This window comes from Sus scrofa, chromosome 7 (assembly GCF_054392235.1).
Source record: "Sus scrofa isolate SSC_HxYL_T2T_F1_AM1 chromosome 7, Sscrofa_HxYL_maternal_Yorkshire_Landrace_v2.0, whole genome shotgun sequence".
NCBI classification, from domain to species: Eukaryota; Metazoa; Chordata; class Mammalia; order Artiodactyla; family Suidae; genus Sus; species Sus scrofa.
The window spans coordinates 97,832,377-97,847,697 of record NC_139389.1 but is presented as its reverse complement, the minus strand read 5'-3'; the positions used below and the strand labels follow the sequence as shown (position 1 = coordinate 97,847,697).

General features: G+C 45.9%; 1 protein-coding gene and 1 long non-coding RNA gene across 4 annotated transcripts in view; one reads left to right on the top strand and one right to left on the bottom strand.

The window, feature by feature from the left end:
- The window catches only part of LOC110261616 (uncharacterized), a 186,810-nt gene that overhangs the window by 3,715 nt on the left and 167,774 nt on the right, over window positions 1-15,321 (bottom strand). Inside the window, exons 2-5 of one of the 2 annotated variants that reach the window (XR_014810998.1) lie at window positions 10,936-11,092; window positions 7,423-7,623; window positions 4,133-7,335; window positions 1,974-2,545 (exon numbers count right to left, since the gene is read on the bottom strand). This is a non-coding gene — a long non-coding RNA (uncharacterized LOC110261616). Of the gene's footprint in view, window positions 1-1,973; window positions 2,546-4,132; window positions 7,336-7,422; window positions 7,624-10,935; window positions 11,093-15,321 lie in introns of those variants that run through there. The other variant, XR_014810997.1, reaches the window with a different exon arrangement.
- SLCO3A1 (solute carrier organic anion transporter family member 3A1) overlaps window positions 1-15,321 on the top strand; it is a 325,300-nt gene that overhangs the window by 307,750 nt on the left and 2,229 nt on the right. Inside the window, exon 10 of one of the 2 annotated variants that reach the window (XM_001924347.6) lies at window positions 6,907-7,149. In XM_001924347.6, coding sequence (XP_001924382.3) covers window positions 6,907-7,149 — 243 coding nt within the window. Of the gene's footprint in view, window positions 1-6,906; window positions 8,464-15,321 lie in introns of those variants that run through there. The other variant, XM_005666296.4, reaches the window with a different exon arrangement.

Genomic DNA, 15,321 nt, shown 5'->3' with positions numbered 1-15,321 from the left:
ATAGTTCCCCCACAACTTCTCCTATTTAAGAAAAGTGAATGTTAGGCCCATGTCGACAGTCCATTCTCTTTCTTGGCATCGCTGAAACAGAGAAACTCCTCAATCCTTTCAAGAGAAGTACTTTTTTCCCCAACAGCCCTCTGTCTAGCTTGCACTGGACATAACAGTAATTCCATTAGGTTGAATAGAGAGTCTGTGGTGAATTCAGGTCTTGGCAGGTAAGCTGGGAGGGGAATGGATATCTTTTGAAATGTAAATGCAAGAGTAATTTGCAGCTTCCATTTTGTCCCATAAAGAAATGTGAATTTATTTCTCTTACAAAAGCCTTTCAGTTCACCTTTTAAGTTTAGACCAAAGAATAAAAATAGGCCTGGCCTTTTCAACCCAGGGTTAGTGAATTAAGTAGCCAAGATACAAGACCCTGAGGTTTAATCTTTGTTAATAGATTTCAGGAAAACAGAGACAATTTCCTTAAGCAGTGCTGAAATTTCTGCATTGAAATATGGCTGCAATTTGGGCTCCAGTGTAATAGGAAGTAAGATTTAATCCTTTTAATATTCTCTGTAATAGCAAGTAACAGCATTGAGCCTCCGGATACCCTCCCCAACATATGGTGGGTTCCCAGTGTCCCAGTGATGGGACCCTGGTGAATGCCTGCTTCCTGCATGAGTTCCTGAGGAGACACAGGAAGAAAAGAACATAAAAGGGAGAGGTCTGCTCCTTCAGGCTCCAGGGAGGAGTGTGTTCTTTTACACTATAGTTTCTAGGAGTTCCCATTGTGGCTCAGTGGTTAATGAATCCAACTAGGAACCATGAGGTTGCAGGTTCGATCCCTGGCCTTGCTCAGTGGGTTAAGGATCCGGCATTGCTGTGAGCTGTGGTGTAGGACCCAGACGCAGCTTGGATCCTGCGTTGCTGTGGCTCTGGCATAGGCTGGCAGCTACAGCTCCAATTAGACCCCTCCCCTGGGAACCTCCATATGCCACGGAAGTGGCCCAAGAAATGGCAAAAAAATATATATATATATATGTGTGTATATATGTGTGTGTGTGTATGTGTATATATGTGTGTGTGTGTGTGTATAGTTTCTAAAGAAATACTGTATCATTATCACCTGCCTCCTTATTCCTTAGGTCACTTGAGGGCCTAACAGCAGACACAGGCACTAACATACACCTGATCCACGCAGCCTCCTTGTTGCCAGAATTCTGTGCCAAACTGAAACACAGAGACGGCGTTTTGGGGAAAGGAGGAAAAAATAACTTTATCGCTTTGCCAGGCAAAGGGGGGGCCATAGCAGGCTAATGCCTTAAAGACTGTCCCCCCCCCCCCACTTCTTAGAAAGAATTGCGAGTTTTCTAGTAAAAAGGAGAAAAACAGGTTTTCAGATAGGAATCAGGATTGGGACAAACATGCATTCTTCTTTCTTTGGGGGAATCTTGGTCATCAAAGCTGGAGTCAGGAGATGGCCATGATGGTGGTGTTCTGGGTTATTGCCTCGAATAAGAATACTTGCAAAAAGGGCAGATGGATCAGAGAGTAGAACCAACCAGGAAAGTTCCTGAAAAACATCATGTGCTAATAATCTTTAACCCACAGGGAAGTATGCTGAGGGTGCCTGATCTTTAGCTTACAGGAGACTGTGTTTAGGGTGCAATTAAACCAGGGAGAAGGACAAGGAAGGCATCTAAGCTGTTCAGTTTTAAAGTATTCTTCTTTTTTTTTTTTTTTTTTTTTTGCTTTTTAGGGCCACACGCATGGCATGTGGAGGGAGGTTCCCAGGCTAGGGGTCTAATCGGAGCTGCAGATGCAGACCTACACCACAGCTCACAGCAACGCCAGATCCTTAACTCACTGAGTGAGGCCAGGGATCGAACCCGCAAACTTACCATTCCTAGTTGCATTCGTTTCCACTGTGCCACGACAGGAACTCCTAAAGTATTCATTTCTAAAAGAAACATAAGGAATATCACTTTTCTCTTAGGTAGATGCCTATATTATTATGTGTGTTCCTTGAGAGGGAACCAGGATCCTGCCCCAAGGCTGTACCATTGTTACTTGACTGTTCCTCCCTTCCCTCATCAGCAATTGTCTGGAGTTGTCCCTAGGAACTCAGTGAAGGTCATGGTGACCGAAGGAGGCCCATTTCCTAAGAACAAGAAATGGGGGATGCAGAAAGGTCCTTGCACCCAGGAGCAGGGCTGTATCCAGTTTCATCCCTTCATGGTAGCAGCTGATTATCCTCCAGAACTGACTTATTCTTAGCATGTGACAGATTCGTGCCAGTTGGGATTATTTGCTGAATCTTGGCTGGAAGGATGTTCTGAAAATCTTTCTCCGGAGACGGTGATGTAAGACAAGTTTTGGAGTTTCCACTCTGTGCAATGGGTTAAGAATCCAGCTTCAGCAGTTCCTGTCACTGTGGAGACGAGGGTTTGATCCCCACCCAGATGCAGTGGGTTAAAGGATCTCGTGTTACTGCAGCTGTCACGTAGGTTGCAGCTGCAGCTCAGATTTGATCCTTGGCCCAGAAGTTTCTTTATGCCTTGGGAGTGGCCATAAAAAAAAATTTATTTAAAAAAAAAAGGAGTTCCCATCGTGGCTCAGTGGTTAATGAATCCGACTAGGAACTATGAGGCTGCAGGTCCAGTCCCTCGCCTTGCTCAGTGGATTAAGGATCCGGCATTGCCATGAGCTGTGGTGTAGGTCTCCCACATGGCTCAGATCCCACGTTGTTGTGGCTCTGGTGTAGGCTGGTGGCTACAGCTCCAATTAGACCCTTAGCCTGGGAACCTCCATATGCCGCAGGAGTGGCCCTAAAAGGCAAAAAGACCAAAAAAAAAAAGACAAATTTTCATTGATGCAAATGAAAAGCCAAAGAACAGAAAAGGAACCAGATTTGTTGAGATGCCCACAACATGAGGGCCTTTCACAAATGCTATCTCAACTTTGCAAAGATCAGAACTCCCTGCATGTGTGGGTGTGTGTGTTTCCCCTGCCACACTTTGCAGAGACCAGAACCCCTGTGGAAAGCTTCAAAAACCAGGCTTCAAAACCAGTGATTCCAAGAAGCTCAGAGGAAGGGTAAATAAAATGTTTTCTGTGTAGCCCTGGAAATCTCTGATAAGAGCTCTAAAATCTCCTCAAATCAGCAAACTTTGAATTAGCAGGAAGAAGATAATTGGATTGGGGGTTTTGAAATACCAAGCCTGGGAAAAATAACCTTTCAACCTCAGTTTCTCTGTAGGTATAATAAGGGGGTTATGGGGAGTTTGTGCTGTATTATGAGCGCCCCATGCAGTGCAGGGGTGGGGGGGGTTGGTAGACAGGAGTTACTACTATAGTCATCACACTGTAGATGTGTCCCATTGGTACCTGGGGGACCAGCATCATGCAGGGGCTGCAAGGGCTTTTAGAGGGTCCCCCCGAATGGTAAACATATAAAAATGAGTGGCCAGGAATTCCCGTTGTGGTGCAGCGGAAACAAATCCGACTAGGAACCATGCGGTTGCAGGTTCGATCCCTGGCCTCACTCAGTGGGTTAAGGATCCAGCGTTGCTGTGGCGTAGGCCAACAGCTGTAGTTCCAGTTTGACCCCTAGCCTGGGAACCTCCATGAGTCGCGAGTTCGGCCATAAAAAAAAGAGTGGCCATGTGTGAAAACTGATCACCAAGTGGAACTGCCTTCTGTCATTAATCAGATGAGTTAGTTCTAGGATAGCAAAGGCCTCTAATAAAAGAGATCTAGCAAGTTCTTCATCTCTATACACCTGGAATCCAGGACCTGAGCACTAGAGTTCCCCTTTGGGAAAGCATTTGAAGTCAATAAAAAGGAAAAGATGAATTTGGCAGCAAAGGAAGCTAATATTTTCTCTCCAGAAACATAGAATCTCATAAAGGTTATGAGGTACTACTTTCAAGGTACTTAGCCTAAAGTTTATTCTAAACTTTCACCCCCGAGTCGCCTGGACAAGATGAATCAGGAAGCAAAAGTTCTGGGCATGTGGAAGGACCAGACCCTTGCATAGCACTCCCCTCATTTGTACCAGTGCTCACCTTGACCCTGACCAGGCAGATCGTATTAGTTCCATTTGAAAGATCAAGAAACTGGGGCACCGAGAAAGGTGACTTACCCTAATCTTTCAGCTCCATAAGTCAGAGGGTCTTTCATCTCATCCACGAATGCTCTCCAAAATATTGAGCAAAATATGAAAAACTTTGCTAGACACTTAGCTTTCTAATTTCTGTTTGAAGGCTTCTTCCAACATTTTCCAGGGCCCTGTCATCCAATGTAGAGCTTGACAAGGATAAAATCAACACCGTTAGCACATAGAAGTATGCCCTACTATAAGACAACTGAATATCATAAAAATTCTCACTGGGATACAGATATGTGAAGGAGTTACATATTGGCACTTTAGAGGCATTTTTTTTTTCCCTTTTGGTTTAAGCAAGTATTAATGGTCGCATTATAATGCAGATTTCCTCCAGTGTGCTTAAACCTAACTTGCCCAACCTGGATTTGCATACAACTCTTCGGCACCTGTGCACTGTGGACAGGGGGCCCCTGTACCATCCATTCCCTTGGCAAAGCTCATAGCAGAAGCATCATGCTCTTATCTTCTCATTGCCTGTTGATGGGCAGGTGAGGCTAAAGAGGCAGAAGGAAGAGGAGGGAGGAGCATGGGGAACATATCACCTAGTAAGACCCCGACAAATGGAAAGGTGAATGGATCTGCATTCTCCCCTTGGGCCATAGAAACAGGCCAGATGAGTTCCACTGATTCCCCCAGTCTATCCATAATCTAAATTGGCTCCAGATCATCATTTCTTTACCCCATGATGGGGAGTGTGGCTTCGTGTCTCTGGCGGCTGCCATGGCCGTTCCACCAGTTGGCCCTTTTTCAGTTAAGAAAGGCATTTGTTGGGGAGCTGGGAGAAGACACTGGTTGGCAAGGTAGGTCTCAAATACCCGGGCAGCCTTTAGGACAGAGAATGATAGAAATGTGAGTTTCTACCACCAAGGCCAGGCTGACCTGGAAGCTGCAAAGAAGGAATAGGTTGTGTGGGATTTTGAGCTTGGGGCTTATGTATTCAATCAAGCTGCCAGGGAGGTTTAATGAGGTTTCAGTGAAAAATCCTTCTTTTGGGTTTTTTTTTTCTTTGGCGTTACAAGCAAGAGTTGGAGAGCGCTAAGGGTAAGTGCTGAGGTGCCTGGGCCCTGCCAACCTCATCACACTGATGGATAGTGCAGCCCTCCCCCACCCCATCCCAGGCCTGTCATTAAAACCAAAGAAAGAGACCCACAGATTTAGAAAATAAATGTATGGTTACCAAAGGGCACAGTCAGGGGAGGGGTAAATTAGAAGTTTGAGATTAGCAGATACATGCAATTATATATCAAACAGATAAACAACAAAGACCTGCTGTATAGCACAGGGAAGTCTGTTCAGTATCTTATAATAACCTATAATCAAAAAGAATCTGATTTAGCAGGACTTTCCTTAATTTAAAAAAGTGAAACTTGGAGTTCCCATTGTGGTGCAGTGGTAATGCACCCGACTTGTATCCGTGAGGGTGTGGTTTTGATCCCTGACCTTGCTCAGAGGGTTAAGGATCCAGCATTGCTACAAGCTGTAGCTTGCAGATGTGGCTTGAATCTGGCATTGCTGTGATTGTGGTGTAGGATACCTCAGATAATTTGAATGTGCAGCCAGGCCTTTGCGCTTGAGAATAACAGCAGACACGTGAACACAAACAGTAACATGGAACTGAATTAAGGGTGGTGAGCAGTTTCCGTCTAATCTGCCTTTTTCGATGACTGGTTGTAAGTGCCTGGAATGATCTATTGTCAAGGTTTTAAAACCAGGTCCCAGTTCAGAAGGAAAAATATTCTGATCCAGTGGTAATATCTAGGGAAAGGAAAATTGTATGCATGCAGATACCTTTTTAAAAAAAAAAACAAAAAAAAAACAAAAAAAAAACGGCTGCCCCTGCAGCACATGGAAGTTCCCGGGCCAGGGGTCAAATTGGAGCTGCAGTGGCAACACTAAATCCAAGCTGCCACAGCTTGTAGCAACACTGGATCCTTAACTCACTGAGTGAGGCCAGGGATTGAACCTGCATCCTCACAGAGACAGCTCTGGGTCCTTAACCTGCTGAGCCACAATGGGAATTCCGTATGCAGATATTTTCTATTGTAAACTATATACACATGTATATTTACATCCGTGAACACATACTTCATGTCTATCTACGTGTGTGCGCATGGATGTATGTGTATACACACACACACGTAACGTATAATGTACTTGTTTTCAACTTCTAGTCCCTCTGGGGTTCCAGCTCCATCCTCTCAAGAGCACACATAGCCCTGAACACCCCGTGCAAAAGAACAATGCACAGAGTACAAGCAGTTTCCTCTACAAGGTTGCACTTCTTTGAGTGACACCAAGAAAATCTCCCTTAAAGGAAGACTCTCTCTTCCTTCTCAGATTCTCAGTGGATGATGGCGATGATACCAGCTGTCACTTATTTTTGTGTTTACTGTGTGCCAGGCACGAATCTAAATGCTTTCCCTGTATTCAATGACTCAACCTTCACAGCAATCTGATGCTATTAACCCCAATTTGTAGATGGGAAAGCTGAGGCCCAGAGGACTTACATAACTGGCACAGGTTTGTGCTGTAAGTCAGGCAGAGCTGAGATTTGAACCCCAGCAGTTCCACCTCCCAACAGGGTCTTTCCCCCCCACCCCCCGCCCTGTGCCGCAGAAACACAATATGACCCAGGAGCCCTGTGGTCACATAGGAAGACACATGCACATAAGGGGGAGGAGACCCCTTCTCTTCATCCAATGGGCTGGCAGAGCGGGAATATTCATTAGCGGTCCTTTTCCCTCTGACAGGCTTCATCCCCCCTCCCCTCATCTTTGGAGCTGGCATCGACTCCACCTGCCTGTTCTGGAGCACGTTCTGTGGGGAGCAAGGCGCCTGCGTCCTCTACGACAACGTGGCCTACAGATACCTGTATGTCAGCATCGCCATCGCGCTCAAGTCCTTTGCCTTCATCCTCTACACCACCACGTGGCAGTGCCTGCGGAAAAACTATAAACGCTACATCAAAAACCACGAGGGCGGGCTGAGCACCAGTGAGTTCTTTGCCTCTACTCTGACCCTAGACAATCTGGGGAGGGACCCCGTGCCCGCCAACCAGACACATAGGACAAAATTTATCTATAACCTTGAAGATCATGAGTGGTGTGAGAACATGGAGTCTGTTTTATAGTGACCGAGGAGGGTTGAACTCTGTATTAGTCATCCAAGGGTCATATTTCCTAAAAAAAAAAAAAAGAAAAAAAAGTTTCCAAAAAACAAAACAAAAAAAACCCACACAGAGACACACACACACGTACACACGGCACCTTTATCCTTTTTCTCAAAATCAGAGCCAGACAGGATTCAGAATAAGGAGAGCGTGGGATCACGTGGTTGACGTGCGACCTTGGGGCTCAGAGTCTACTCTTTGAAGGCACCTCATGGTTTTTCAGGATGCTGACAGCTGCAAGCAACAGGCACTGCCAAATTCAGGGAACAGTGGTGGCCAGCTTGGAGGACGGACCTTTCTGGATATACACACACATACAAAACAAAAAAATACTTAAGTCTACTAAAAAAAAAAACCCAAGTTGACAACATTGCCAGGAAAAGCATTAGTGACACAGCCGGTGCCACCCTCCCTGTCCACACAGGGTACAGGGGCACGAAAGTCGGAGGAGTGGAGGCCTGCTCCTCTCTAACTTTTGCAATATGGGTCGCTGTGTAGACGACTCACCCAGTCTACATGTGGTTCAAGGCCCCAGAGTTCTCTCAGCGATGCTAAAGGGTGACCCATGCTGGAGTCTGTAATTGGCACCTCTCACCAGCTCCATTTCCATTTCTCAAGACTGAGGGCCCCCCCGGGGGGCCGGGCGTTGGGGGGCCAGCACCACCCCTTCCCCAGCAGCACCTCCCAGCGGGGGGTGCCCCCTCCCCCAGCCCCACAGAGTGACCTCAGGAAGCAGTGGGCCTCACCTGGCTATGACTGACCTCGCTCAGAGCCGGTGAAACCCAACCTAGTCCAACTCATTTGCTTACATTTGCCAAACATTTTGCCATTTTTAAGAAGAAAAAAAAAATGCCACGCATATGAATTTCAAACTGTTGTATGTATAACCCTCTGATACTATTTTTAACTACTTCTCAAATCTGTGTTAACCCTTCAGTCACTAACACAGTTCTCTAGGCCGAGTTTATTAATGCTGGTTGCTTTTACTTTTCTCCTTTTTTTAATGCACCAAAAATATAATGTGATTCAAGGGATGCAATTAATCTATTGTAATTTTTTTATCATTTTATCCTCATTCGGATATTCTGTGGAAACAAATATGCAGTGTATTAACAGAAGAAAGAAAATGCTTGAAAAAGAGAGTGGATATGCAGCCTGCCTTTAAAAGAATCACATTTGAGACAACAGGGGATAATGTGATGAATTGCAAATGTGCCTTCTCAATTTCTTCCCCCTGATTCAGTGATCACTGTCATGGGAAGCCCTTTCATATTCCTGTTTCACATGCCAAGAGTCGTTCTTTTCAGCCTGTGGAGGCGGCACATAGTTGTGGGTTGTGTGTTCTGGGGATAGGAGAGAAAGAACGGTTCCCTAGCACAAGCTTTGAGCAGCCTGTGGTGTCTGGGATAATGAATAGACCCACAAGCTCCTGGGAGCTTCCACAACGTCCACTGCCTGAAAATGTCCGTAATGTTTTCAGGGTCAGTCTTGAACTAAGAGTCCTTTGTGTGTGTTTTGAAAGTGACGGAACCTCAAACAGCTGGAAGCAAACCCACAGTTGTTTAGGGTAAGAATCATGAGAAAACCTCTTGCAGCCAGCAAATGGGGCCCAATGAGGCCATTTGCAGAAGGGGCAGAGCTTAGGTGAGAGCACAGGTACACACACGAGGGCCCAGTTAATCCACTTTCTGTGCCTTTGTGGTGACCTTGGTCCAGAGCACATCTGGCCCTGGAAGGACCCCAAGGGTGGGTGGGTTGGTTGGTTTGCTTTTTCACCACTGACATGTATTTGCACCAACACGTATTTGCGGTTCATCTAGTGACAGACCAACCAAAAAAGAGTGGAAGAAGAGAGGGGTGTTGTACCAAAATGTTAACAAACCCAGTAAATAGGGCGGTTTGATTGACAGCCCCAAACGAGGGAAAGAACCACGCACGGAGCAAATGCCCAAAAGAGAAGCTGGTGTGGTGACATGGGGCCACAGTGATCAGCTGCTGGGGACAGGATGCTTCTGCAACAGCCCTTTCATCTGTCTTGCTTGAGTCTGTCCTTGTTCCTGAAAATGGGACACTCCTCAATATGCTGACTCGTTAAAGTCAGGATTGTTCTCCAGCCAATTTACAAAGTATGTATGCTTTGTCTCTGCTCCAAAAGCTGGGATTCCATCTTGTATAGGTGTGCGGTTGGTTTTGTTTTGAAAATGTATTGCTAATGGATGACTGTCCTCTTGTAAAAGATTGTGTAGTTCTCCAAACACAGTCCACACGCACTGAGGCCACAAGACCTCGGGTTTTACAGGGCTATTTGCTTTTAAAAAAAAAAAAAAAAGGTTTTTGAAAACTCTTTGCATTTCAGATATTTTCCCCAAGATTCTAAGCTGAATAAGATGTTAGGATGACAAAAGAAAACAACTCCTCCGGGGAAAATCCGGGGCTGTTTTATTAGCAATCAGATAGACATTTTAAGTCCCCTCTTTTAAGATGGTTCTAGTGTGTATTGTTGTCATCTTTAAAAATTTTAATTTCTCTCATATACTCCAGAACCGAAAACCTAGTCTAGCTTTAATTTTCCTTTTGTGCTACCAAAAAACCCTTGTGCATACCCTGATCGCTCCAGCTCCTTGGCTCTTTGTTTGGTTTTGAGCAGGATTTTGAAGGGAAGGATTTCCTGGGGAGAGTGCCCTTGGACTTACAGAAAACAAAAATGTAAGGGACGGAAGAACCTAGAAAGTGAATGTGAATACTCTCTCTTCCGCTCCAAACCCCTCCACCACCTTAGTGGAAGATGTCCAGGGATGGATGGAAAAGGCTCTCTTGGCTGCAGCCTGTGACAGATTTGTGTCACTTCAAGAAGTTTTCTGCCCATATTATTCCTGCATATGAAATGAACACATTTTATAAAAGGATCTGTCTCTGGGGAACCGGGCTTGCTGTCTTCTTCCTGCCAAGGCTGACAGGGAAGCCCAGCAGCTTTGCTGCCTTCTTCATGCCTCCACAGAGGAAGGCTGTGAAGAGTCCAGGCACCCCAGGGGACATGGCCACTCCAGGAGGCAGCAGCATATGGGCTTTCCTCACAGCTAACCAAGAAGCCAGAGAGGCCTCTGCCCGCGGGTCCCCTAAGGAGTTTGCTTGCAGCGCTCAACAGGCAAAATAATGAGAAACCAAGAGCTTCTAAGGATTCCTTTGATAGACTTCCCAGTGTCTTCCAAGCAGGAGGGAATGTGCTTCTCCATAAAAATTGCTTCTTTCTCACCGCCTTCTGGTGGCATTGCCTCCCCTACTGATGATGTGTACAGTTAAAGTGGCGTCTGCATTCACATGGCTGATTCCACTTGCCCCTCTCCAGGAATGACCTAGGGTTTCCCCTCACTCAGCCATGGCAGGATTTCCCCTGCCTTCACGGTGGGAAGTTCTCAGGCCCAAGGGGACCTGCAGAAACGTCCCATACAGGGAACCAGCCGGTCCCTGGAGTGGGAGCCATGCTACTCCTGAGGAATTTTCTCAGGAAAAAGATTCTGCCGTGGTTGCTAATGGGTTATCTTCTATGCTTCTGAAGCAAGCCATTCATGAGGAACACACAACATGGAAATATGTATATAGATGTACTCACAGAGAACCCCTCTGAGGAAAAGCCCCGTGAGCCTGCAGGGCTGGTTTTCTCGCTGCCTGCAGTTCAGGTCCCAGGAAGGGTGGTTTCTTTTCTGCCCAGTCAAATCCGCCAGGTGGGCCAGTGTCCCAAGCCCTCTTTGGGCGTCTTGAGTGCACTCCTGAGCAGTGTGAAACAGCACAGGTCAACCTGGAGAAATCAGTGCAGCCAATCATCCAGTCCAGAGCAGAGGAACAGGACAGGGTCCGCTTCTCTCTGGTTCGGTGGTGTTATGCTGTATTTTATCTTTATTTGTAAGTATGGTTTATTGTTGTTTGTAAGTGTGGTGAGATGAGGCAAAAACCAGGCAAGCAGTTTTTCAGTCCAACAGACAGAATATTTGCCATCTTGCACTGTTCTTACTGTTTGGATGGTTTGGGAGAATTAGCTATCTGTCCAGAAACCAGTAGAAGGTACCAAATGCAGAGTAGGGGCTTGATTGCTCCTTTGACCTCATGGCACTACCTCTCAACAGCCTCCTCTCAGCCAAGATCTGTGTTTCCCTTTAGGTTAGAATCCAAGTCAGATACCTAAGGGGTGTCACATTTTCCAAGAGAGGGTGCTAGTGAAATTAAATCTGGCTGGGAAATTAGTTTGGAATGTAAAGAGAGTCCTTTTCCTCCCCTCTCTGCTTCTCCCTCCTTGATCCCTCTGTATTCACTTCTTCTAACTCAGTTCAAGCTCTAAATCCTGAACAGCTATGAAGACTGAAACTCTGAGCGCCACCAAGCCCTAATGACAGCCTTTGCACTTTGCTTCCCAGGGTATTATGGTTGCCCAAGAATAAACTGGTGAAACAGAGTAATGTCTAACCAGCAGAATATAAAGGAAGATGTTTTTGCTTAGATGCCTCTTACAGGGCCTGTTGCTGAGGATCACACGTGGAATTTACACTATCTGCATGCAGCCACCCACCCACGCCCCCCCTTCTCACATTTGTAGGTGACCTCTGAGCGCTTGGTTATTGTGGCAGGGAGGACACGAGTTAAGAAGCCTAAAGTGAGGGAGTTCCTGTCGTGGCAGAGTGGTTAACGAATCTGACTAGGAACCATGAGGTTGCAGGTTCTATCCCTGGCCTTGCTCAGTGGGTTAAGGATCCAGCATTGCCATGAGCTGTGGTGTAGGTCACAGACGCTGCTCGGATCCCACATTGCTGTGGTCCTAGTATAGGCCGGCCGCTACAGCTCCGATTAGACCCCTAGCCTGAGAACCTCCATAGGCTGCGGGAGTGGCCCTAGAAAAGAAAAAAAAAAAAAAAGCCTAAAGTGGGGAACTCGCAAAAGCAAGAATCTTCCAGCTTCTTAGAAATCTGGGACTGCCATGGAGACAGGCAGAGCTCATGCTTCTCAGAGGCCACCCACATGGTAGCATGGTTTTCTTTGCAGGATCTGTGCCATTTGGGAGAGCATTGTATGAGCCTGATATTTTCCAAACACATATTTATTCACTCACTCCTTTAATAAAATGTTCACTATATGCCAGGCCTTGTACTAGGTACAAAGGTTAATAAGTCATGGTTCCAACCTACAAGAACTCACAATTTAATAAGTCAGACAGACCAGAACACAAACAAAAGCAATGTAATAGTCACTTTAAGAGCCCAGGTCTGCCTGTCTGTGTTTGGGTACCAGGATGGCTGACTCAGGGAGCTGGGAAGTTCTGCCTCATGGTGTTAAGGATCAGGAAGCTCCAGAGAGTGGATGGTCTAGAAACCAAGAACGAGAGAGAAGTGGGTGTCTTCCCGGGAGACGGGGAAAGAGCCCTTCCATTGAAAGGACCAGCCGCGCAGGGTCACAGACCTTCTGTAAAGGGCCAGGTGGCAAACCTCTTAGGCTTTGAGGGCCATGATGTCTGTCACCACTACTCAACTCTTTCGTCTTAGCATGGAAGTGGCCCCAGACAATGCCTAAACAAATGAGTAGGCTGTGCTCCACTAAAGCTGTATCTACAAGGCAGGCATTTGCTGGCTTTGGCCGAGGGAGGGCTGTAGTGTGCTGATCTGTTCTGGAAGACAGCTGAGGTCTGAAGTAGCAAGGCATACAGGCTGGGGGGGCTATAGCAGCAAAGGCTGCTGTAGCATGGGCTGAGTCAAGCATTGGAAGGGTCCTTCAGCTGCAAGGACCTAATTCACATATCCCATTTTCCAAGAATGAGGTAAGTACCCCATTATTGTCAGGGTTTATAATGAAAGCAACATCGTCTTTCTCCTGGGTAATGAGGAGAATTTGAACTACACAATTTACAGTCCCTTCCAGCTCTGATGCTTACTCCCTAGTTCTACCAGAATAAGCATTCTTTTTTCCTAAGGGATGGAAACGGGCATGGGAGAGGAAAACGTAGGAACTAGACAAAGAAGAGTGAATCCAGATAATGAAAAGTATTTCAAATTCCTTCCCCCTTTCCTACCAACACAAGACATTGGATTGTAAAGCTAATAGATATGCTAAGTGTAATAACTGGTAAGCACTAATGATAACTAATAATATAGTAGCTAATACTTACCAAGCACTTACTGTGAACCAGCTTATTGCTTATATTAACTCATTCAATCTCAACCATAGTTCTGGGAGGCAGAAAGTGTTTTTAAGCTTCAGTTTACAGAGGAGGAAAATGAGGCTGGGAAAGTGCTGCATCCAGCGTTGCAGGGAAACGGGGAATCCTGGAAGGGGGGCAGTGCGGTGTAACAGAACACCCAAGACTCTTACATTTAGAAAGTGGGGAACCAGGAGGCAATCTGTTGTGCAGAACAAAGGCACCTAGGGTTTAGCCTATCTTTTTATTAAGGAAGGTGATGAGATTATTATTGATGGGATTAATGAAGGTGGCAAGATTTGTGGGCAGGGACAGGCATGGGCAATAAGGAGATTATCATCTTAGCAATATCCTTAGGACATACTGCAGCTGTTTATAGAATAACTTGGTTAATGCATAAGTCCTTCATCTTGTCTTTGAAGGAAACTCTGGACTTTAAAACTCTTGAGTCCATAGATATTTGCCTTCTGCAGTATTCTGCTGTTCCGTGGTTTCCAATAGGAAAGCTTCCAGAATTAGCTCAAGATCACAAAGCAGAGGTTCAAACCCTGGTCTGTGAAACCAAAGCTCAAGTTTTAGCCTTTATGAGGACTCCCTCCATACTGGGCAAGAAATGAGGGAAGCTTCCCCACCTGTAGGCACTGTCTTATCAGAAGACTCTGGCCCCTCAGTCTCACATGCCCCCTAATGTAACCACCTGGGACATGGCAACAGCTATATTCTGGCAGCATCCACTCTTTCTGTGTTATACCTGGTCTTAACCACAGAGCCCAGTGGTCAACATTTATGAGGAGTTCTACCAGAAGCAGGCAGATAAGAGGAAACAAGAGATTCCTCTGCTCTAATGCATTCTGAAATGCAGTGTCAAAGTGCTGAGATGCCAGGCAGGCAGCCCTCAGCCCTGGTCGCCAGCCTCCTCTCCCACCTGGCACCCCTAGGGTCCTCAGCCTCAGCCTCAGGAGCTCGGCTACAGCCCAGGGCCTTCGGACTCACCAGTGCCGGTCACTGGTTGGAGATATATATTGCTCTATTATCAGATATTAGACTTTTAGGGACAAAGTCTCTAGATTTTTCTATTTTTGTATTAGATCAACAATCAATGACTCAGATCAACAATAGTTGATGATTGGCACAGATACTGAATATTTTTCTGTGAGTTAAAGTGATTATGTTCTCTTATTGGGAGCAGCTGGAAAGACATAGTAAATTTTCTGGAGATTAAACATTCTGTATGTTGAACTTTTACTCTCCCATGGAATCCCAGAAAGTAATGTTCTTAAATTCAAACTGACTTCATAGAAGGTAACTCTCCCGGAGATATGTTTATCAAAAGTGTTGGATTTCAGGAATTCCCACCATGGTGCAGTGGGTTAAGAATCTGACTGCGGCCACTTGAGTCCCTGTGGAGGCATGGGTTTGATCCCCAGGCCGGCTCAGTGGTTAAAGGATTCAGTGTGGCCCTGGCTGCAGCATAAGTCACAGCTGTGGCTCAGATTCAGGAGCTTTCATATGCTGTGGGTGCAGCCATTAAAAAAAAAAAAGACTGTTGGATTTTATAATGGAAGGCCATAAAATGAAGTGGAAGTATGCAATGTAGGAAGTTTCATTTACAAGAAGAACCAACTAACACGTCACTTGTTCTCTAGCCCAACCCCTTAAAGGAGGAGAGGGGACTGGGAAGCTCATGTTTATTAAGAGTCTGCTACCCATGTGCTGGGTGCCCTAAGGCAAGATCCCAGATAATGCTCTCAGCAGGTTCCTCACCCCAGCCCTGTGAGGTAAGTATAACTGTTTCCACTTTACAGATGAGAAAACTAA